Source organism: Tympanuchus pallidicinctus, unplaced genomic scaffold, assembly GCF_026119805.1.
Source record: "Tympanuchus pallidicinctus isolate F22 unplaced genomic scaffold, pur_lepc_1.0 scaffold3, whole genome shotgun sequence".
NCBI lineage: Eukaryota > Metazoa > Chordata > Aves > Galliformes > Phasianidae > Tympanuchus > Tympanuchus pallidicinctus.
The window spans coordinates 77,543,539-77,568,876 of NW_026294747.1; the positions used below are offsets into that span (position 1 = coordinate 77,543,539).

Sequence of the window (25,338 nt, forward strand, 5' to 3'; positions counted from 1 at the left end):
ATTCTGAAAAAAAGTCTCAACTACAGAAAAGCTATGCTTTTTATTGTAATTATTTGTTGTAAAATGCTGTAATTATGCTACTGAGAATAAAGTAATTTACTTGCCCTTTAAAAATAACCAGTTGTGATTACTATAAAGGGTTCATTTAAAGAATGAGAAATAAAAACTAGGGGACAACATTGCCTCTAGCTTTTCTAAGAAGATTAAGCAATATCTGATTCAATTATAAGCTGGTAAAATCATTTTTTCCCCTAAATTTTAAAAGGGAAAGGCAACACTTTCACTTTTATCACACAAGCAAACAAAATAATTAATTTTCTGTATTTCAGGTCATTTATAAATACAACTACAAAGCTAACTGCAAATCTATGTATAATGACTCCTTGAAATTCTAGTTTCCACAGCTAAGTTAGCCAAATGGTATATATTCAGTGCAATTTAAAAACTGTTAATAAAGATGTATTTTTAAGTTATATCTAGATTGTCTAATTACAGGGCAAGGAATGCAATTACATTTTCTGCGTAAAGATTAAAGCCTTCTTACAATTCAGGCATTAACAAAACTATTATTTCACTTTTGTATTAGTGTAACTACTCTAAATTTGGCGTATTACACAGAAAGTGTTTCTATAAAAAGAAAGGAATGGCAAGCAATATAATGAGTTTACTGTATGTCAGTTCTAGTATATTTTATACATGAATACAACTCATTAATTTTGTTCAGATGGTATGAGTTAAAATTATGCAGTCAGGTAAGAAACATCTTTATTCTGTTCTCCAATCACGTACCCCAAAAGCAGAGTTTTCAGAAAACTTTCCACCATTGCAATATGCAGTATTTTTCAAGCATTCTTGAATAAAGATTATCTATTCCTTCAACACAAGCACGTACAGCTCTTGGCACTACATGCGCTCATCACTTAAATCATTGCCATTTCTGTGCCTTCAGTCCAATTACCCATATATTGGATCAGGGTTTAATATTGTGTTCCCTATTTACTATCTACTATTTCAACTATTTTTTTATTTCTCTGGACAAAGAACCATCTGTTAATTTGGTTTATTTTCATTTACAAGACTTAACATAAATTCAATTTTTATAATTCTCTTCTATCCCCAGAATTTTGAGTACTCCCCTAGTGCCTTGTTCCTAAAAGCAATTTTCTCATTGATCAATAATTTAATCTTTTTAACTCTATAGCCATTCTCAATCCCTTTATTTTTTGCTGCCTACCCTTTGCATTTTACCTGCAGTCTCCTTCATGTTTTTATCCCCCATTCTCTCTATTTCCCAGGAAATTTTGAAAGAGCCACCTTGATGAAACTCCAAGCTTAAGGCAGAGGTCATTCTCTATTCAATACTGTCAGAGATTCTTTGGGAAATCTGCATGCAACAACATTTTCTGAGAGCTAAGTGGAAAGTATTCATATATGAATGTCCCTGCCTGAATCGTGTATGAAAGTGCCTGTATTTGCTGCAGCTGTTATTTATAACATTTCTTCATCCAATAATGGATATATATCTCTTGAAAGACTGAAATTTTGCTTATTAATGAGTTACCTAGAGACTAAGAGACAAACTTGTCATGTTCTGACTAAGATAGATACCCTCACTTAGATACAGTCACTTCTTTAGTAATTTGGCAAATTCTTTGGCAAGATTCACTGAAGTACATGAAGGACAAAACTGTGATAAAGAACACTGTTTACTTTGCACTTTAAAAGTACCCTGTAATTTCCCACTGGGGAAAGAGTGTTTTCCTGTGAAAATGAAAACTGTCAGATATCTTGAGACACTTTCTAAAGATTCTTATATTCCACAGCAGGATTGTATTCATTTTTTTTAGCAAGTATAAATCTTTGTCAATGATATGCAAATATATGCAAAAAAAAACCTTTATACAAGAATACATCACAAATTCGGGCAAGATGAGAATATGTTCTCCTCATGTGAGGCATGCAATCTTTACAGAAGCATGTTAAGTGCTGTTAAATGTTGATGTGAAACATGAGACAAAATGTAAGGTATCAGGCAAACAGGCTGTGTCATATATAGATGAAAGTAACAGAAAATTCTCTCTAGTAAATATTATTCTTTTCAATGTTGTATTACTCAGCAAATGTAAGAAATAGTATAGACAAAGACTTGTCTTTCAACAGTTCCATTCCCCAATGAAACTTACAGACATAAAGGAACATCATTTTTGATGATGCAGGTTCCTCCATTTTTGCAGTATTCTTCAGGACAAACTACAAACAAAAAAGTAGAAATTATAATTCAAAATCCACCCTCTCCATACCTTCAAAATTATTATATTTGTCACTGTCTGATTTTCAGAATGGCAGAATATTCACATTTAACATTTTGGGTGCTAAGTATTTCTGAAAACTTTTCCTTTAATCTTGACAATAAAAGTATAAAATACAAATACACTGAAATCAATGGAATCTCTAGCACTTCAAGAGAAATTGAACAGGCTTCTAATTAGTCTCGGATTGAGAGTTACATTTGATTCCAGAAAGGAAACTTCTGTCAATTACTGGATATTTTAACAAAACTATTAATATAGAGAGAGACAAGAACTTTGAACTTATATTTTCATAGTATTTATGTCTACTTTATTATTGGCATTATGATTATTTTCTTGTTAGCTTAAATGCAGTGGTGACAAAAGAACAAATGCTTTATCATGTATCAACTTTCTAATTCATGATGCCTAGAATTGTAACACATAGAATCACAGACTCATAGAATTTACTGGATGTGGATTTAACTTTCTTCATAGCCACCCTTATGGTGCCATGCTTCGAAGTTGTGATCAAATCCACTTTGATAACATACTGAAATTTTAAATGATGCTGAACAATGTTTACACAACATCAAGGTTTCTGTTTCATCCTCTGCCCCTCCAGGTGAGGAGCATGGGAGCAGGCAAGAAGCTAGGAAGGAAAGCAATTAAGATCTAACTGACCTGTATTAACCAGAGAGATGTTCCATACCCTGTAAATGTCATGTTCAGTAATAAAACTGGGGGGCTGTTTTCAGGGGTTGCTGTTTCTCAGGAATTGGATGAGCATCAGTCAGCTGATGGTTGATGATTCCTTTTGCAACTCTTGCTTTTATTTCACTTGCAGCCTGGTCTAGTATTAGGAATGGAGGTTGGTGGCTCTGCTGGTGGCAGGGGGACTGGAACTTGATGATCCTTTAGGTCCCTTCCAATTCAAGTCATTCTATGATTCTATGATATATTTAGCTGTCCATTTATTTATTTACTGTTGTTAATTTTTTTCTTAACCCATGAACTTCCTCAGTTTTGTCTGCCCTATTCTTTTCCCAGTCCTGTGGTGGGAGATGAGTGGGCAGCTGTGTGAAGCTGAGCTGCCTACTGAGATTAACTAACAACACTGGTTTTGCAAAGAGTAAAGTGTTTAAATACAGGGATACATCAGTCATACATTGTTTCATTGCTTTTGACACGCCTTCTCATGGATTTCCAATTTAAGAAATTTAATTTTACTTAAGATTAGTTTTACTCCACCAGTGTGAGAAAAACTAAAAATCAGAAATGAATCTCTTATATTTTAAGTAATAACTAGTAAGATGCAAATACCTTTTCTTATTTGATGCATGACTGTCAAGTTTTATTTTCACTTGTTATTCTCACATACTATAACAATGTGTAATCGTAACTCAGCTGTGAATATTCTTCTATGTTTTCATATGATATTTATGCTTTAAAAAAAACAAAGATAATAAAGTAAACTAGGTGTAGTTCTTTAACTTTTGGAGTATGCCACATAAAATCATTTGCGGACATAAAGAAATATAGTGCTATTCAATGTAGACACTTGCAGTTTTAAGAAGAGTGGAAAGACAATCGCTTAAAGGATCTGCTCTCTGAAAAAAATAGTGGAGGATTTACATAGAAATAAATTATTTCTAGTTTGGGTTCTATATTTTTCTACATTGCTATAATTTCTCAATATATAAGTTTTAATAGAAAATATTCTTCATTGAAGATGTATTCTCAATCAAATTTATCAGGTATATATTTTATCCGCATTGTGAAATTGTTAATTTTTAATGTTAGCAAAGACAAAATGAACACAGTATTTCCAAACAAGTTTTGTTCCAGAAACTCAGAACTGCTGATCTTTCTATTCAAATGGCTAAAATCAAGTGTCCCAGAAGCATATTACAGAGGAATAAAATAAAAACAAAAAAACAACAAATATAATTTCATACCTACGTGAAAGTCCCTTGTGTACATGTTAACTAAGCACGTTATTTTCCATCTTTTCCCTCCCTATTTTTCTGAGTGACAAATTTTAATAATGCAAATTCACACCCAATATAATCTGATTAACAGAGTGAATTCAGTCTAGTATGTGGGCTGACTCTAGTTTCATTAATAAACCACTGTATTTTAGTGTTGCAAAATGTCACTTTAATAGAAAACCAAGTACCGGAACAGCTGGACTCATCAAGGCTGAAGTCAGTGCAGTCTGCAATGCCATTACAACGCTGGGAGACTGTTATGCATTGATTTGTTGACATACATAGCAAAGAACCATGGAAACACTCTGTAGGGGCTGAAAGGAAAAGTAACATGACAATTATTGTCAGCTGTATTTCCTTTTATCACTATTTAAAAAAAAAAAAAAATACACCAAACAACAACAACAACAACAACAAAACTAGCAGAAAACTTTATTTGTATTTTAGTTTATAAACTTGGATCCACGTGACCTTTACAAGCTTTCGTCTTCAAAGTCACAAAACTTTGCTATTTAGTGGACAAATAGGTAAACAAACACATTACACAGATGTTACAGAAGCTAGATTTTCCCATGTTATATTTCTGAAGTAATCATGGGCATATTTGCTTAAACCATTATCAGAATAAGTTGAAAAAGCAATGAAAACCCGTAAGAAACTACCACACAACACATTCAAATCCCAGGCATAACCTAGGAAAAAAAAAAAAAATTAAACAAAAAATAAGTTGACATAGTATAGCTTCCTTTTATTGTGAGGAACCAAATACTAACAGACATTTAGTGAAGAAAAAGTAGAGGAAAGCTGTACTGAAATACCTGAACTTTCACACCTTTTTAATTCCTGGGCATTTCATTGTCTTTTCTAAGTTTGTCCAGAAGAATTATGAGGGAAGAATCTTGATGGAATCACGTAAGCCATAAGGTTCTGAGTACAGGATTATTACTGCATCACTCATATACATGAAATATGCAGTGGTCCTACATCCTCCTATAGAAGAAAGCATCATTTTATCTAACACAGTGCTCTCTTACACTGCTTTCAACTATTATATTTAAAGGTTTTTGTTTAGCTAGTATGAGCTGAACTCTCTCAATCTTAATGCAATCAGAGGAAATTCTGATTCCATTGAAGTTAGATGTATTCATAATAAACTGGAGTAGAACCAGAGAAAGAATCTAGAAAAATTTAAAATATCCCAGTGCCACATCTATATTTCATACTTCTTTCCTGCTCATGGGTTCAAGAGCCAATGCACACAGCAGTGAACATCCCAGGTACGATAGCCAAGCTGCTAAAAGCTATATCAGTCCCACTCCTAGATAAAATGTAAATCTCCAGCTTATGTATATCACAAAAATATGCGCACTTAAAATGGTGCAGCTCAATTTTATACAGCAGCGATTGGGTCAAATCCTTCCAGCTCTTGCCATTTTTGACACTCATAAATAACTATGAAATTGCTCATGTAAGTAAAGGTTTGTGGGATCAAACATTCTAGTTACATGCACTAACATATGTTAAATTCTGAAGAAAAATCTGGAGAAGAACGTTACTTTTCTTCAAAATTTAATTAATCTTTTTGAGACATTTTAAGTTCTGACTGATTTTAAACGATCACAGTACTCTTCTATGACTGGAGAAGTCACTACAGAGAAGAGCAAGATAAAAGCAAGAACAACAACAATCTCTTCTTGCCGCATTGGACCAAATTGAAGCTCTCACTTGCACAACAGCAAATACTTCATTCTTAATAAATAGAATTCATACTTTGTCACTCAGTCATAGACATACTTCCTCCTGTTATGCAAAGAATCTAGATTCTGTTCTATAACAATGCCTTTGCTCTATATGCTCTCATTCCCTTTACCACTCAGTCCGGCCAAATAGGTCTTGGCAAGTATGAAAAATAACAGATTACAGCATCACTCCACTCCTGTGGTGCTTCTCATGACCCACACTTGTAGCATAACCTACCATCTATCTCAGGATTTTGTAAGCTAGCCAGAAAATAACTGACAGTCCCATGCCCTCTTGTTGCACTTTCATAACCAAATAACAATCTCATACTTATTTTGTGTGTAACAGATCCATATCCTGGACGTTTGCAATTTGGGGCATGATGTTCCAATGGTAATTGGACTAGTTTGGTAAGTGCTCATTTGTACTCAGATATCCAGCCCATAAAAATAATTGTTTGTTCAGATGAGAACTTCAAGAGAAACAAAGTTGTAAATTTGATATAAAACATATTTTTAAACTTAGTAACTCTTCATATGTTCTTTAGACCTTGTACGCCTGTACTCAAGAGACATCTCAAATGTGGATATAAAGTACTGTTTATGGTTTGTCAAATATACTACAACTAAAACAGATTCAGTTCCTGAATTTTAACTCACAGTGAGGGTTGTGATAAGAAAGTATGCATCTTATTTTTGACATTTTGTTATTATTTCCCCTAGTTCTGGACTCGCTGCTGGACTTAGGCTTGAAGACAAGATAGAAAAATGTTAATTATTTTTAGTTCATTTATAACTTTTGTGGTTTTGAAGTGTTCCTTTACTCTGAGCAAATTTATTGCACTGAGATTTTTATGTACTGACGGAGGGAACCTTCATAGCAATTAATTTGACTGTTAAATACTTTGCACAGATCTGGCATCTAATATTGCTTACTGTTAAGATAGTTGAAAATAACCTCAAGCTTCCCACACCAGTTAGTCTTTAACTTTGTAAGGGGTCTTCAAGTGTCTTTGGGATAAAAATATTGAAGACAGACAGTAATAACAGCAAAGATATTAAAGTCAAAACATCAGTTTTTCACCTATATTTCATTCTCTATGTTCAAATTAAAATTCTTGTAAGAATAAAAGTATCACAGCCCACTTGAAGTTATATAATTTAATATCTACAAGGTAATTAAAATTTACTATAACTACAGCAGATATATAACTACATAGGACCATTACAGAGAACTGGAAAATAATTGTTCCTTGCTATTAGCACTTGGGTCAAATGCTGCTGCATCTAGTAAAAAAAAACAAAAAAACAAACACCATTGATGTTAATATGTTTATTTTATACCCTTACCACTATGATAAACTAACTTAAAAAATAGATTAAGTAGTTGAGCTAAAGTACTATTCATCACAACAGTGAGAAGAGGGATGCCCAAGTAGAACATAACTGGAAAACAATTCCAGGAATATTTTAATTAAAATTAATTAGCAACAAAATCCACCAGAATAGTACATATAATATACATTAAAAAAAATACCATACAACTTAACTGCTGAATGAACTCCATGGGAAATTCTGCCTGCACAAACTATGCAGCAAAGCAGTTCTGTGGTAGAGATAGTGGTAGTAGAGAACTGACTAATGCATTTTTTGTTTGCTTTTCTTTGCCCTGGTCTTCTTTGGGACTTTATACGTAATTTCTGCAGCATGTAGAGATAAATTTATCTGATGCATTCCTGAATTCACTTGCCAGAATATTTTTGGCCATTTATTTTTACACTTACATGAATGAAATTGCTAAAGGACATGGCACATACACAGTGGAAGGTGCCAGTAATTGCTAAATGCATATTTTTAAAAATTAGCAAGAACACTAAGACAACAAAAACTCACAGACTGCTGATTAAAATACTATTCTCTGTTCAGAACTGCTTAGAAAAAAATAAAAGAATTTCAGGCTTCTCAAAAATCTGCAGAAAATCTCCCAATCTGTTATTATAACATTGGACATAGGCTGAAGTTAATAGCAAAGGAATCATTGATTTTACAGATTATGCAAATATTTCAATAAACTAAACAAAAACTATTAGATATTTCCTTTTCCACTCTCATTTTTCCCCACTGACAAACATGCATGGCATTTCACAAGTTAAAAGTAGACAGCTAGAGATGAAATGCTGTGCTCTCATAATGTACAAATTTTGGTGGGAAGACTGAGCGAGTGACAGTAATCATCTTTTCACTGCTTTCCTTCCAAACCACCACTAACCACTTACATTCTGCTTTGCCCTGCAAACAGTACCTTCATAGGAAAAAAATATGAAATATTTTGCTGCTTTTGCATTCTCATCTCATATTGTCAAAACTTACATGTTTGTACAACCAAAACTGAATTTTGGAGTACCAGTATGATTACAGATATGAATGAGTTCCCACCTCACTCACAATTCCTCAGTATGCCATAGCTATGGAAAATGTTTGTTCTTTGAGAAGACCAGGACTTAATTTCCCCTCATTCTCTGCGCTTTGCTTAGAAGTCAAAGCAATGAAATGATATCTCAGTTGTTTAGAAGCACTCATTAGCTACTGTGGTCTGGCACTGGGACGTACATGTACTGTGATACAACAGAGCTCTCCAGTTGAGGAAGGACTGAAGAGGCAGGACTGAATGAAGATTAATGAAGTGAGGTGTTTTTGATCTTGGAGAAAATAGAATTTTCACATGTTTTGGAGGCAAGCAAACTTTAAGGCCTCTCACAAAACTGTATCTTCCACCAACAGAACCTCATGTACAGATAGGCTGCAAAGTCTGTGCCAGTTTATATAAAAACATCTTTTTAAAGAAATTTCCTGTGTGCTGGCCTACTTGTACATTCCCTAGTTTTGATCCAAATGATTGAAGAACTATAATTTCTAGCCTACTGGAAACTGATATATTTTTTTCTGATCAGGATGCAAAATAAAATGTTAAAAACTTTTGCAGAATGAAAAGTTTAGGGAAAAATTGTCACTATCATCTATGGAAATAAAAGCAGAAATTCTTCTAATTATTAACAGAAATACAAAGCAAAAATTTTCAAGCATTTGTCAGTCAATAACCAGGGAACAGAAAAGAATAAACAAAATTACTTGCAAATGTAGAGTGTCTCTCCAAGTAACACATTACAGGCAGTACAATGTCTTGACTTGACTAGAGAATGCTGAATTCTTTGCTACTATTCATTATGTTACTCTTTTTCATGTCACTGTTTTGGGAAAGAAAGTTAGCTTGTCTTTAACGAGTGCAATGAAATTAACTTACGGCACCCAACTTCATCTTCATTAAGCAGGCAGTCAGGTACACCATCACATTTTAGGAGAGCTGGGATGCAGCCTTTGGAAGGACACAGGAATTCTGTTGGTTTGCAGGAGTTTGAAGGCATAGTGCTAGGGGTCACTGTGGGACAATTAATTTCATCACTTCCATCCAAGCAGTCTTCAGCCCCATCACATTTTGCATTGAGAGGCAAACACTGCTGCACATATGCGCATGGGAACTGGTCACTACTGCAAGTTGGAGGCCGTGGTGAAGCTGGTCCTACAAGAAAAAAGTGAAGATCAGAAAGAAATATACATATATTTTTTCCAGTAACCATCTATACTACATCTGAGAGGAACACAGGTGCTACTGGGCAAGACATTGATTTTTAATATAATATGTGTTTTTTTAAAGTAAAATAATAAGTATAAAAGCACAGCTCGAAAGTAGAATACATACGTAAAAAACACTTTGCTATACCATATTAACTGCTGTATATTCTTGCTGTTCTTTCTAAAGCTCAAATCCAGTATTTGTTTTCATCCTGTTATTGTCTATGTTATGTCCATATAGAAAGGTTAATACCAAAGTGTTAGGGAAACTTATCTTTTACTCACACAAAGGGTGGTGATGCACTGGACCAGGTTGCCCAGGGAGGTTGTGGATGCCCCATCCCTGGATGCATTCAAAGCCAGGCTGGATGTGGCTCTGGGCAGCCTGGTCTGGTGGTTGGTGACCCCGCACACAGCAGGGGGGTTGAAACTAGATCATTGCGGTTCTTTCCAACCCAGGCCATTCCGTGATTCTATGATTCTATATCAGAAAACATTTTGAAATATCTTGACAGCCTTCAAGGTCTTTACTTGTATACTGAATAGACAAAAAACTTCAAAGACTACATAAGTGTAGATCAACAAGAAACATATTTTCCACAAAGCTATTGTCTACAGTAAGGTCTGAACCCTCATAAAACAATAAAAGTTTTTCACGGATATAGTTTATTATCATTCTGATCCTGTAGCTTATTTTGACTTATTAGATAGTTAAATAATAATAAAAAATAGATTCAATTTTCCAGAGTACATCTAAAAAGAAGACAACAGTAACAACAACAACAATAATAATGACACTTGACTAAAGAAGAAATATTCCCTCCCTGCCTCCCTTCCTTTTGTTTTTCTGGAAAATATACTGGAAAAGAACTCTGTGGTCATTTAAACAAATTAATTGGAGACATTTAAGCTTCCATTTATTCCTATCAAAACTACTGCAACTGAATTTTACTATCAGAAACATCAGAACTACTTATGAAAGCTGAATTTTAAGAAGCTGGTTGCGCTAATACAATGTTCTTCACACCACCAGTGTCCCCCAGGGGAGCAAAGTTAAGGAGTCTTGCAAATTGATGTGCAGAGAAAAGAAAAATCTATGTGATTTCACTTCTGCATTTAATCATTTTCTAGGTCCATTTACATCAGACAGATAAAGAAAATAATTAATATTGTGATTGTTGCAGACAGGAAGGACCATCTAGTGTTACCACATCTGCAAAAGGTGGTAGTTTTCCTATTGGCAGCCTGAAGCAGAGCAGATCAAGTGAAACAGTTCATGGTGGGTTTTAGAATGCCTTCAGAGAAAGTGCAAGCTTTACTCCCTAACTTCAGAAGTCAAATGTTAAATCTTCATGAAGGCATGGCACACTGTAAGGGAATACATGGATTTTTGCATTACTTTGCTATTTTCAATGCACTGGGCATCAGAGTCTAATTGTGGCTGTTTTTATAATACCTATATCACAAATATCAATAGCATTTGGTTCAAAGAAAAACTGCTACTACGTTCAGACAAAATGTATACATAATATTAGTTTATGATCTGGTCACTTGCAAAACAGTTATAAGGAAGAAGAGCTCAAACCCTGTCTATCCTTGACCCTTACTACCTTAGCAATCTTTGACCTTCATGTTGACTGACATCAAATCAGATAATCATAAGTGTAAGCCTCATGCAAAACAATATTCCTGACATCATTTATATTATTAGTGATGTTAAATATTTTCATGCTGTCAAAAAAAGATGTATTCCATATATTGTTTATAATCTCCACAAAAAACAGTAATGGATTTCGACACAGTAAAAATAATAACCTAGTATATACTTTTTTTTTTTTTTTTTTGGCTTGTCAGTATTCAGAATTAAATCACAAATCTACTAAAAACATATACTTTTAAAAGGGATTGAAAGGATTTCTTTTGCGTGATATATTGCTATAAATGTGTTATTCTCACTTTCACTTATTCTACTTCAAAATTTGTATATAAGGCCATGACTCTGCCATATCAGGAAAACATACGGAAAGTCACTGGGAGAAGGTATTTATTTCTGTATTGACGAAAACTTGCAGTATTAAATATAGAGCCAATCTTTATTAAAAATGAATCCTTTTATGATTTTATTTTGCTCTTGAAAAAAAATAAGTTATTAAATTAGATAACATTATTTTCCTTCTGTTATTATGACCCCTTTTCCTTGTAAATCTTACAATGTACTTAAGTTGTGAAAATGACTTATCCTGCAGTCAGTTCCACTAAGGGATGCACTTCTGCAGTTGTACAGCATAGTTTCGATTTGTCTATGTTCTTGTACAGTGGAAATTAACCACACATTATTTCTTAGGAAATTGCAATTAAAATTGCAACTACACTGTTACTACATTTGTCTTTCCTATAGTCACTTGATGTGGGAAAAATAGCATTTGTAGCATATTTGTGAAGATTTTTATCTCACTTTCATTCCCCTCGCCCCCTGTATCTAATGTATTAATGATACATTTGCTAGTAAATAGTTGCCTGATTTTGTTCTGCAATAAAATTTGAAATCTATTTTTAATTCAATAATACATAAACGCACTGCTATGAGTCTTGCATGCTAAATTGTCTTCAGGCTTTGTAGCACTGATTGTTTTAGCCTTATGGTTCCAATCTCAGAAAGTGCTTATGCATGCACACGATCTTATTTTAAATTCAGTAATTAAGCAAATACTTGGGCGCTTTAATAAATCAGGGATTATTTTTTTTCTACAATGATTTTCAATTGTTGTTAGAAAATAATGCATAGAAACAAGTTCTTCCTGACTTGCATACAAATTATTTTAGAGTGTATGGAATTCACCAAGAGCAGTGAAGACGTCTCCAATTTGTGACAGAGATTAATTGAAGAGGAAGGCTAACTGAAGGTCTTGTTAACTCTGTTTTATGTTTTCAGTACATTAAGAAAAACCCAAAGCAAAACCCTGAATTTAGATCAGGACGATAAATAATTTGGAAACATATGTCAAAGGCCTTAAGAATATCATCTTGCATAATAACTCACATTTAAGTATTTAAATTCAATATCTGCTTGGTTTCAGATGCAATACAAAGACTATACACTGGATGACATTTCTTAAATGATTGTAATTTCCATGATCTGCAAAATCTACTCCTCATTTCAATCTAGTTTCTTTACATAAAGCAGGATATAATTTTTCTTCTTAATTATAAATTAACCGTTTGCTAAAAAAAAGTTTGAAAATTTATAAAACATTGATTTATATACATCCGTTAAAACTGACTAACTGGAATATGCAAATCTAAAAAAATCATTAATAACAAACTGAAAAGAAATCACAAGCAACATATCATTAATGCAAAACTAATTAGTTACATTTAAAGCTGCTATGTAACTATTTATATTAGGCTCATCATTGCATATATACTGCTGGCATATTTCATTCTTAACAGTGGCAGTATTTATTCTGTTTCCTTGTTCACTAGGGAGAACTAAACTAAAACGTTACAATGTTGACATTGTAGTGTGGTTGCAAGGAAAAATGAGCTGATGGTAATGTAAGAAATATCTTCCATGGTCATGAGCTGCACAGGGTGTACTCACCTTTCTCAGCCTTAAAATCTAACTTTAAACTTCTGTACGTGTTTAAATAGTATACTCACTCTACAGATATATATGATGAGGTTTGTGTAAACAGTAGACAAAGAGATACCACTCTACCAGCATCCTTGCACTTTGAAGAGAAAATGGGTAGCTGTGCATGGTGGTTTCTTACTGATAACTAACTCAAATCCAACACAGCATTCTCTCACTCCCCTTCCTCAAAGAAACTGAGGAAGACAATACAATGTAAAAGGGCTCACAGGTTGAGATAATGACAGAAAGATCACGCACCAATTGCTGTCATGGGCAAAACAGATTCAGGGAGACTAATATAATTTATTGTCTGACACCAAGAGAACAGAGCACTGAGAAAAATATAAGCAAACTAACACTAACACCTTTCTCTTATCCACTGTCTTCTACCTTCTCACTACAAGGGGCAGAAGAAATATGGAATGGGGCTGCGACCAGTCCATAACACTTTGTCTCTGCTACTCTGTTGTGAACTCTCTGCCCCTGCTCCTTGTGGGGTCCCTCCTATGCAATCCTGTCTTTCCTGTACCGATCCTGTGTGGGCTTCCCATAGGCTGCATCTCTTCAGGCACTACTCCAGCACTGCGCCACAGGCAGACACTCCCCCAACCCTCCTGCAACACTGTCAGCTGCTCCCCACAGGCTGCAGCTCCAGCCTGAGGCTGCTCCTACAGAGGCTGTCCTGAACCTCCTTCAGACACATCCTCTGCTGCTCTGTGGGCTCCTCCATGGCTGCACTTGGAGATCTGCTTCTTGTGGTGCCTGCTCCTCCATGGGCATCTCCCAGGCTTTAGGGAACTTCTGCACTGCACCTGGAGCAGCTCCTACACTCTTTCTGCACTGACCTTGGTAACTGCAAGGATGTTCTCAGTTATTCAATCCTCTCTCCAGCTTCTTTGTGCAGCAGTTTTTCCCTTTGTTACATCTGCACTCCTAGAGGCACAAACAGCATTGCTCTTGGCTTAGATCTGGCAGTAGTTAGACACTTTTGGAGCTCTGGCTCTTATCTGACACAGGGCAGCTTTTGGGCTCTGCTTACAAAGACAACCCCTGCTGCTCCCTTCTAATGAAACCTTGCCATGCAAACCCAGTACACTGAGATGGATATAAAAACTAAAAATCTCATACCAAATTTTGTATGTACTGCTTCATGAAGTGCACTAACTACAGCTGCATATTCCTGTCTTTCATTGTTATCAGATAAAATGGGTGATTTTACAGATGTTTTTATTTCAATGTGTTAAACACCAAAACATCTGTTATACTACATAGAGTTCAGGAACTAACGATTTAGAAATAAGGAGCCTATATCGTGTGAGAAGTCTTTAATGAGTGAAGTGCTCATGGTCTGCAACACAGTTATATATTTGTGGAATTGGGATTTATTAAAAACAATGAAATGTTTTACCAACTTTCTGTATGCAGATGAAGATTTTCTGTGCGCAGATGCTCTGTTACACAGTTCTTTTTGTGGTCCATGTTGTGTGACTGGGCACACAGCATTGAGCCTGTTTCCTGACAGCGTGCCAGGTTTTACCACATGCCATATGAGTCCAGCCACTGGAGATAGTGTAGCCTCTAGTACCCAAAGGATAATATAATACAAATATTTGTATATCATAGTTATTAGTACAGTCAGAGACAAACAAGAATGCTTATCTTACATGAAACAAGATCTCCACGCCATGCATTTCTTTTCTGCCTGCCTTGTTCAGATGCCAAGATCTCTAGTGCAGGTAGGTCTCTGTAAATATTTATGCACCATCTATGACAGTGAATTCTGATTAAGACTAGTAGCCAATGGCATTAAAATCAACACCAGAAAGCATGAAATAATGTTACCACATGCTATTATGCAGCATTAGTTCCGTTGTATCAGACTTTGCTTTAAAGGCCATTTAGGTAAATTGAAAGACTTACTGATTTTAATGGGCCTGCATCAGACCCTTGAGAACTAACAACCTGTCTGATACATTTGCATAAGTAATTTACCTACTAAATCTAAAAAAAAACTGGGGACATATTAACCATAGCTAGAAGAGTCAAAAATAAACTCCTCCAATAGTTTCCATTAGATGAGAGTATAAATTAATTGCAGGTCCAATCCAGTGCATTAATGAAGTAGAAATCAGTGGTAATCTTTGCTTTCACTTCAGCGCACATTGGATCAGAGCATAAAATCAGCCCATTCAGGGTCTACAGGGAAATAACCTCGTTTAAAAAATTCATTGCACTGAACTTACTCAAATACTACTACAGGTTATCTGTGAGTGTTTATTTGTGCCAGTAAAGCTTCTGCTAGAAAATAAAATGTAACATCAAAGCTTGTATAAAGACAAAAAGAAAAGGTAAAAGATTTAGTGCAGAGAAAAGAGAATCAGGAATCAGGACAGATTCAGAATCATAGATGGGTTGATAACACAATGCCATGCTAACTCTTTTATTTCTCAGCTTAACTTATAATGAAAGGTAATTTGTACAGGTCCAAATTTAGCATCAACTGAGAGGAGCATCCTGGTAAGCTCTGCCTAATTTGATAAATCTCAGCTTGTGGTTAAATCTTGTTGAAGAGAAAGCTAAGTCTTACCTAATAAAGAATCTGAGAGTTTTCTTCTCTCCAATGCAGTGCAATGATTATTTTTTCCCCCAAATTATTTCTCTATCCCACTTAGAAAATACGTTGAGTTTTATGAACAAAGTAAGCAAGGTAAAATGTCACCTCTGTGATTAAAGCCCTTTTTTTGTTGTTGTTGTTTGGTGTAAACAGATGGGTTTGGGAGACTCATAATTAATGAGACAATTCTCATACACTATTAATAAATCCAAAGACTTATTTCCCAAAAGGCACCTAGTTTGAATCAGAAGATTTCAATATTCTGAAACACTGAAAGGCAGAGAGAAATAAAAAGTTTTAAGCCAATATATTATATTTATTTATGCACAGTATAACTCCATTCAACATTTGACGCTAATTGTGCTAGTTTATGCACTCTATCTCATATTAGAAGTATTCCCTGTTTCCCTTCCTGTGAAATCAGCAAAACTTGTGGCTTCACTGCCAGATAAGTGCACTGAAAGATACTGAATCAGGCTGAAGAATCTCCCTGAGGTGTTAAACTCTTGAGTCATAATTTCTTTTCTTTATAAATACAGAAATGTCCTATCTCTGCCAAGCAAAGGGGATATATAAGACATTCTGATTTGTTTCAGGGAGAGACTAACTAGACTAACTATTCACAAATACCCCCAAGCCCTCTATCACTTCCTTGCTTCCCTCTTCCCCTTCTTTGTTTATAGAGGCAGACTTCCCCTGAGTCATATCTCACCCTTGAGGAGGGAGAATCCCTGAGCTCTCAATCTGCTTAACTACAAGCATGAGCAGACAAGCTAACAATGATTCTCTTGGCTCTGCAACTTAGAGAATTCAGTTAAATGTCCTCTACAGAGCTTTTCCCCATGATCTGTTGTCGTACTATGTGCAGTTCAAGCACTTAACCATTCCAGAATGTCCCATGTTCACACTTGGGGATGTTCAATTTCAGAGACAGATCATAAAATCCCTTTAAGCCTTTGGCAGAATCTATCACGTCACACACAACGCACACATGTAGAACCTTCAGCAAAACTTTTTGGGCTGTTAGATAAAGGTATGAATTATGGGCCTTTCTTATAAGACCCAGTGAAATGAGATCTACGTAAAGTGCCACAGTGCTTTACTACGTTTAATGAAGAACTCTTAGGAGCAATCTACATTCTGCTGTGTTTTTGTTATGAACATTCATCTGAGATGGTTTCTGTTAAAAAGATGTCTGTGGTAAAGTCCATTTCCTTTCAGCTTCAAATTAAAAAACACTCTGCTGTTCTTGCCCTTTGGGATCCTCTCCTCTTTACTCTTTTGGGTAAACACAGATATTAGGCAATGCCTAATTCTGCTTTTCTTAGGAGGTCAGTGGAAATTATTTTTGTTCTGAAGGAACTTCAGGACTAGGTCTGTCAGACACACATCTTCTGTGACACCTGAAACTACAATATAGATAAGTCTTGTAGAAATTCTAAGAGACAGAAGAGTGAATCATCAATACTTAAATACTGCTTTTATAGTTTTCAAGGCCTATAAGAGAAAACACTGAACAGCTATTCTGCTTGTGAAGATAAACTTAGATTCACACAAGCATCGGAATATATTTTGTTTGTACTAAAAAATTTGCTGGTATTAAGATGGGAAATTCAATTTTCAAAGGTAAAAAAAGCAGTGAATCACTATGCTGAACCTACAGGTGGCTTGGGAAAACAGTCAGAAATGGCTGGCAGTGGGGAACGCATCATGGGAATGAATGCTCACTGCTCTCCCAGGCATCCACAAATGGGCACTACTGGAGGCACGTTATACAAGATGGATCTTTTTCTTGCCATGGTTAATCTGAAATTCTAAGTGTAACTGTACTAAATGTTGTGATTTTTGTCACTTTATCATGGAACTTCTTTGCAATATTAGCTCCTCTGGAAAGTAGGAAAGATCATCTGCAGGAAGTAGATCAACTGTAGAGAAACAACACAGAGTTTTGTGCAATTCTGCCATGACGACACAGACGACACAGAGGCAATGTATCCTATTTGTGTTTGCTTACTTCAAGCAGTACTATTTAGAAGTGAAAGTTCACAGAGAGATGTTAAGGAGGGGCTAACAGGGTTAGTGGAGAACTTCACCACATGACAGGTTGCAGCAGAAGTCAGTGATGATCACCATGAGGCATACCTTCTACCAATATACAATCTCCATAAGAAAAAATAATTTTTGCTTGGATGATCTCTGGAGTAGAGTACTGTTGGGAAATATAAAAAACTTCAAACACTATATCAGAAAAAAAGAGTGGTCTTTGAAACGTGGTAAGACTACCTTTCATTTAGCAGTTAATTCTGAACCAAGTTAGATTTTGTGCTACTGGCAGCTGGCACTGCAGCTTCCTCCATGCATGAGCATCAGCTAGAAGTTACTTCTGTAGTAAGCCAGGGACTAGTTTGATCACTCTTTGTTCAAACATTCAGAAATATTCTTGAATGTGAAGAAACTGTCCTGTCTAATGAGGGTTGACTACTTAAAAACAAATAAAAATCTCAGCTGAATTAGAGCTGCTGGTAATGCTTTATTGCTTAGAGCTCCCAACCAGATAAATTGTGATTGCTTCTGTTTAGAACATGTTGCCTCAGGAAACCCAAAGTAATTAAAGAACAGCTGAAAAATAATAATGCAGTGAGAGGAAAAAATATTCAGGAGCAAAGTTACCTCCTGAAAGAAAGAACATTACAGAAAAACTGTACTGCAGATATACACACTTTTCTCTGAACTAAGTCTCTGAATAAACATGAGGAACAAAAATCAAAGCAGATCTGGCAGTGTAGTAGATAAACGTACCCATCAATTCTGTTAAAGCAAAATATTCTTGCTCAAATATCTGCAAGAACGGTATACTGAACTTTCTCTTTACACAGCACTGATTTCATACTATTTGTAGGTAATATTTTCAAATTTCACTGTCTCAATTTTTAAGTTATCAGTGAAAAATAGCATTTTGTCCAGAGCAGCTACATTTTGTTAGGCACTTGATTAAAGTGTCAGAGTTCAGCTCTTCTTCCTAAGTAACTAAGGTTTATTTAATTATGCAGTTTTTCTAAAGTTCCTTTGCCTCTTTGCAAGCACAGACTGGGTGCACCCACCCTAGGGTACAGACTAGGATAGGACTTTTCATAAAGCAATACGAAACTGCTAGAGAAACAAAAAGTCAAAACACAAGTAAGTAATATCTAGATATCATTTCTGATCTGTGGAGGAGACGATACATCAAGTCACAAACTCATCAGGAGATTGCCTTTGATTTTCTTAGAAATGTAGAAATACACAGCTGGTGCAACAGAAAAAGTGACTGACACTGGAGGAGGCTGGACAAATGGATAGTAGGAGGAACTGGCAGAATTGTCAGGGTGCATGCATAGCTGTGGACTGGTTGGCAGAGGTAGAGAACGTGTGAGGAACGTGGAATTAGGATGTCTGAAAGTCAGCCTGTCAGCAAGACAGGCTGAGTGAGGAGCTGAATTAATAGAATTTGGAATTGTGGAAGCATTAGGAGAATGTATGGGATATGTAATGTAAGCTACAGGTTACTTACAGAGGTATAGAGAAAATGATGTAAGTATAGAAGGCTTTGAACTGAAAGGAGTGGAAGATGATTTTCAGCATAGTATGCAAAAGAGATGTAATGTGATAAGAACAAAAAACCATGACAAAATCATTCTTCAATCAATGTTTTGCAAATTATATTTTTCTAGTTATCATTAAATGCTTATTCCTTTATCTGAATCATAGAATCACAGAATTACTGAGGTTGGAAAAGATCCATAAGATCATCTGGTCCAACCATCCACCTATCACCAATAGTTCTCACTAAACCATGTGCCTCAAACACAATGTCCAAACGTTCCTCGAACAACTCCAGTGTTGGTAACTCCACCAGCTCCCTGGGCAGCCCATTCCAGCACTTGACCACTCTTTCTGAAAAGTATTATCTCCCAACATCCAGTCTGAATCTCCTCTGGCACAGCTTGAGACCACTCCCTCTAGTCCTATCACTAGGGATGCGAGAGAAGCCGAATCCCAGCTCACTACAACCTCCCTTCAGGTAGTTACAGAGAACAATAAGGTCTCCCCTGAACCTCCTCCTCTCCAGCTCCCTCAGCTGCTCTCACAAGGCTCTCATAAGTGCTCCAGACCCCTCACCAGCTTTGTTGCCCTTCTCTGGATATGCTCCAGGGCCCTGATGTCATGCTTGCAAGTGAGAGGCCCAAAACTGAACACAGTACTTGAGGTGCAGCCTCACCAGTGCTGATTACAGAAGTAGAATTACTTCCCTGCTCCTGCTAGCAACACCATTTTGGATACAAGCCAGGATGCTATTGGCTTTCTTGTCCACCTGGGCACACCATCAACTGATTTTCAGCTGAGCCTGAGGTCTGTTTCCTCTACACAGTCTTCCAGCCACTCTACCCCAGTCTTGTAATGTTGCCTGGGGTAGGAATACATACTTGTTCATAATAAATTAGCAAAGATACATAAAAAATAGAAATTTGATTTATATACACTGTTGAAATAGAAGCCAAGGGCTTGTTAATCCCAAGTACTCAAAATATATTATTTCAAAATTTCTACTTTGCTATATTACACATGTAAATGACCTAAGGTACAATTTGAAAAGGGTATTAACATGACAAGCACTTGTTTATGTACATGGTTGCAGTTCATTATAATACATTCCAAAACAGTATTTTCCTTAGCTAGCCTACTGGTTGGAAAATCAAATTTTTTTTTCAGATTGAAATCTAAGTAAATGCCACCTACTTGAATATATATTTCACTTCTTGTTTTAATCTCTGTGGGGTTAGTTCTTCAAGGAGCTGCTTAATCATCAAAATTAACAAAGCAGTGCACTGAATAGATTCACAACAAACTCAATACACAGTCTGAACAATAAGAGCAGTATAGATTTCTAGCTATTCAAGAATATTTTTATAACGTCTGCATTGGAATTTGTTTAGCCACAATCTTTTGTGGCCTTATCCTTATGAATCCTTATGAATAAAGATTTATAGAGAAATCTTAGATTAGGAATGGTTTACATTCTTATTAGAATCCCTATTTGCACATAAATTTTAATATTTTAATATTATTAATTATTAATAAATTTTAATAATTTATCATATGTAGCATTTAATTTGCTAAGGAAATAATTGACTTTCTTACAGAATACATATGGCTTCATAAGGTATTAGAATTCAACTAATTTTCTTTACAGAATTTGATTCAGTTAGTTTGTGTGGCAGAAGCCAGATCATACTATTTGAGATGTTCAATGCAATATGCAATAACAGTTTTCCTCTTCAGCCTAAAAATATAACAGTATTGTAAATATTTCTGTAATAACATACCTCCATCCACACACTCTAGGGTGAAAGAAATGTCATCAAGAGCAAATTCTGTGGGTTCACTCTGCCCCACCTCAAATTCAAAGGCAACTCTGAAAGGAGCATTACTGGAAAGGACCACATTTGCATACATCCATTTGTTTTCTTCATTTTTGCTAGAAGACCACATAAGAATATCCATTCCATGTTCTTCAACTGAGTATACCTGTTGACCAAGAAGTCCAAGAGATGTAATTGATTCAGTGCTGAAGAAGAGACAGAGGAATATGTCTAGCCAGAGTAATATAGCTTTCTTGGTGAGATACAAAAATTATGAAATACTTTTGTTCATTCTAACTCAGCTGCAAGTAAAAAGCTACTCTGAAAAAAAAAAAAAAAAAAAAAAAAAGAATTGCTAAGAGAATCGCTACTTGGAAACCCTACAGACTGTCTCATCATATAGAAGCTAAGGACTAAAGACCTAAACCAAATTTCATCCAAACACTGAAAAAAAGACTAAGAATGTTCAAGAGCTACCCTTTCATTTCTAAAATATGCACTTCTTAAAATTGATAGACTAGGTGAAGATTTTGGAGACATAGATGATCGGCTCAGTATTCAGCTTTAAAGCCTCTAGTTTGGTACAATTAATCTATACTATGTTTCATGGTAAGTTAACCTAAACATATTTAGCAACAACAAATATAAAATAAAGAAAATTACTGAAAGAAATAGGAATGACAAGTGAATTCACAGGTAAACACTTGGTGGATTAATGTCATGCACAGGCTTCTGGAAATTGTGTAGATCGCATTTCTCATTCAGGTGTTCAAAATCCTCAAACAATTTAAACCAGGGTCAGATATAATGAAAAAGAGTTGGAGCAATGAAAGTCAGCATATTCCAACCATTCCAGCTGATAATTATTTCTTTAAGAGACAGAACATTTTAATTATTATCCTCTCCTCTTCACACTTTGAACACTATAATTCTCTCAAGTTTATAATCTAATTATTCATTAGTTGACCTGGTGGTTCATGTTTCTGCTTTAGCATCCCACTTAAACAATGGAACATGAAAAGAATCCCACAAAATCTGAGACTGAAGAAAGTTATAAACCTAAATCCATATCAATTATATGTGTAATTAAATATCTTTGAGTTTCCCAGCCAGCTTAGTGAGACAAACAAGATAAAAACCCAAACCACATACTTTACAGAAGTTACTGCATTGACCAAAATATTTGTAATGACCAATAATTGTACATTGTTTCTGTTTTGGAAGAAAGGAGAAGCAAGAGGACTATCATACAATAATCCAAATTAGTACCTAACATAGCCAAGTTTGATGTTGTATTGTAGGACTGTGTAACAGCACTATCCAGCAACAGCCTTCCAAAAAGCTAAAAAGCATGCTGATTTTTGAGAAAAAATAGCTGAATTAAGCCACTAAAAAAATGAAAAAAAACCTATTTGCGTTCACAATATCAAGTCATAAGTCCTTAATAAGCTGAATCTCCCAATTAGACTAATTGTAGGCAAAGTCAAGACTATGTTACAACAACTGTATGTATATCGCAGGGACCATTCACTGTTTCACCAATCATGAAATATCACAGTCTCATTACTCTAAATCTTTACAACACACAACAGTATTAGTTGGTTTTAGCTATTACTGTGTCATGCAGTGACATTTTCCATTTTTTGAAGGCTAATACTGAGATAATAATATTGCATTTGGTACACCTAATAGAAAAGTTTCACAGATGAACAAACAACTGTTGTGGGAAGAACCAAACACTTTTGAAGACAATACTAGAATCTCTTTATTTGAAGGCTGTCTCACAGTTTAAAATCAGATGTTTCTATGTCTGCTTTATCATCAAGTTGGTAGGAGAGGTTTTTCAAAGCATACTACCTGCTTGAGCAGGTCTTTGTATGTACTGAGAAGTACATCATGTCTACATGGAGACTGATCTCAAATGGAATACCGACTGCTGTGTACACACAAGCCAGCCTAGAAATTTCTGCCGAGTATGAGAAATAAACTTTCTGCTGCAGTGCTCCTGAATGCATTTACTTCCTCAAGTCTTTATCCACTACTTAATCAAGAAAGTGGTTATTTTTCTGTATGCCTCTTAAAAACTGAAGCTGAAATTTCTGAAAAAATATGTAATTTAAAATATATGGTAAATCAGATGAGATTATAACTGAGTTCAGAAAAATGATGTCTGTTTCTTTTGCTTGGAATATAGATCTCTCAGATTATGCCCACAGAAAGTAAAAGATGTCATGGTGTATCCTTCACAAAGGTTACTTTTGTCTCTGAAGTTTGAAGCATTTTTTGAGTTTATTAAGTGTACAGAAGACTTTTGCTTTTTCATAAGGATACACATAGCATAATTGCTGAGTAGGGCTGACATAGAATGAAATGAGAATAATCCTCAGTTTCTGCTTCGCAGTGCTGAGTTAGTACATCTGTAAACACATGCACAGCACATGAATGGTAGAAAAGCTCTCCAATGCCCTCGAAAGTTAGAGTGCTGTAATGCTTAGTGCCTTCAGAGATTTTCCAACACCTCCCCACAAAGCAACATACAAATTGCACACTAGCTAGCCTGGTGGAAACAATTTAAGGCTTGAAACAGGAAAAAGCTAATAAAATGAATCCCACCCAACCAAACAGTAACAGTAAATCTAAGTCTGCACCTTCAGTGAAAATCCTGTTGAATAACTATCTACCAGGCTGTGGAGAGCATGCTCAAACTAATTGTAAGGTAAATACTATCATTTTAATTTCAGTGTAAGCATATATTGCACTAACTAGTCAGTTTGTACTGACACACTTTCTGGAGTTCATACACAGTCTAAATCACAAAGAACAGGAATCAGCAAAAATAGAACTATCACTTCATTTACTGTGGAGTTAAAAGCTGAAGACTGAAAATATCCCAATACACACTTCATGGAGATTCTAAGAAGAATTTAGCATGATAATCTTCAAGAGGCAAATGCATGAGAGAAGCTATTATAGTTGCCACTTGGTCTTTCTCCAAGGTGCCTCTACCAGCTGGTTCATTTGTGGTCCATATGTGAATGGCATTCTTTCACAAATCCCATTCCCCTGCTTAAAATCATGACTCAGTTTTAATTCTCCACAGCATGTTCTCTGTGTTAGAGAGTCCTTAATTCATCTTCTTCAGTTTCTTTCTCATTTTGAGGGTAAGGAAAGTGTATGCTTTTGAAGGTCACAAAATATAAACTGTGATTTTCTACTTAGTCATCAGCAGTAGAACTCATGTGGCTGTCTCATATCCTCACATTGACTCTTCAAGAATCTTCCCGATTTTCTCTGACTCTAGCAGTTGTTATACAGGAAGGTACTATGTTCCATCTGGAAGGTTAATTAATTGGCTAATAACCAAGAAGTCAAAGTAACTCTGAAGAGTGTGTTCTCCCCGTGTTCCTACCATGCTTTCTTAAATCACCAGCCTAGGAAGCAGGAGAATCTTGGGAAAGACAACATATACTAGGCAACAGAGACGTGTCAGTTAAAAAAATGACTCCAGTGAATAAAGCTGCTAAGTTTTCTACTCCATATCCTTAAGATCACGTCTTCCAACTACTTTCGTTCCTTGGCAGTCATCTTTGTACACTTACTTGGATCTATAGGAAATACAGGAACAATGAAATTGTTTCTCTAAAGCCCATGAGCAGATTAGCAAAATAGAATCACCATTTATTATTATTCTGGAGAAACACTTGAAGTGGTGCCTCTTTTCTTTTTCTTGGCTTAAACATGAGTTTGAAGCAACGAAAACGTAGCCATTTTCAGTAAAATTGAGCCATCCTATTCAAAAATTTATTGCACCTCATTTCCTTTAGTATCAACAAATATCAAGGCAGAAGACTAATATATTAGAATTATACTATCACTTCGGGAATTAACATTGGCTTTAATTCTCAACTGTATGACAAACTCACAAACTCCTGGAATAAACTAATAGAAAAAGCATGCCACAGTTTAATGAAAGCAGAATGCTTTCTGTCTCTCTGACACATGAAAAATAGGATTGTCACTGGAACGCAATAGATGTTAAAATA

The 25,338-nt window shown here is 35.4% G+C and overlaps 1 protein-coding gene across 3 annotated transcripts in view; it reads right to left on the minus strand.

Annotated features, from left to right (window-relative positions):
• The window catches only part of MALRD1 (MAM and LDL receptor class A domain containing 1), a 208,024-nt gene that overhangs the window by 37,692 nt on the left and 144,994 nt on the right, over window positions 1-25,338 (minus strand). For all 3 annotated transcript variants that reach the window (XM_052693982.1, XM_052693983.1, XM_052693984.1), the window contains exons 32-35: window positions 21,260-21,461; window positions 9,320-9,595; window positions 4,468-4,593; window positions 2,184-2,250 (exon numbers count right to left, since the gene is read on the minus strand). In XM_052693982.1, the coding sequence (XP_052549942.1) occupies window positions 2,184-2,250; window positions 4,468-4,593; window positions 9,320-9,595; window positions 21,260-21,461 (671 nt within the window). The remainder of the gene's footprint in view (window positions 1-2,183; window positions 2,251-4,467; window positions 4,594-9,319; window positions 9,596-21,259; window positions 21,462-25,338) is intronic.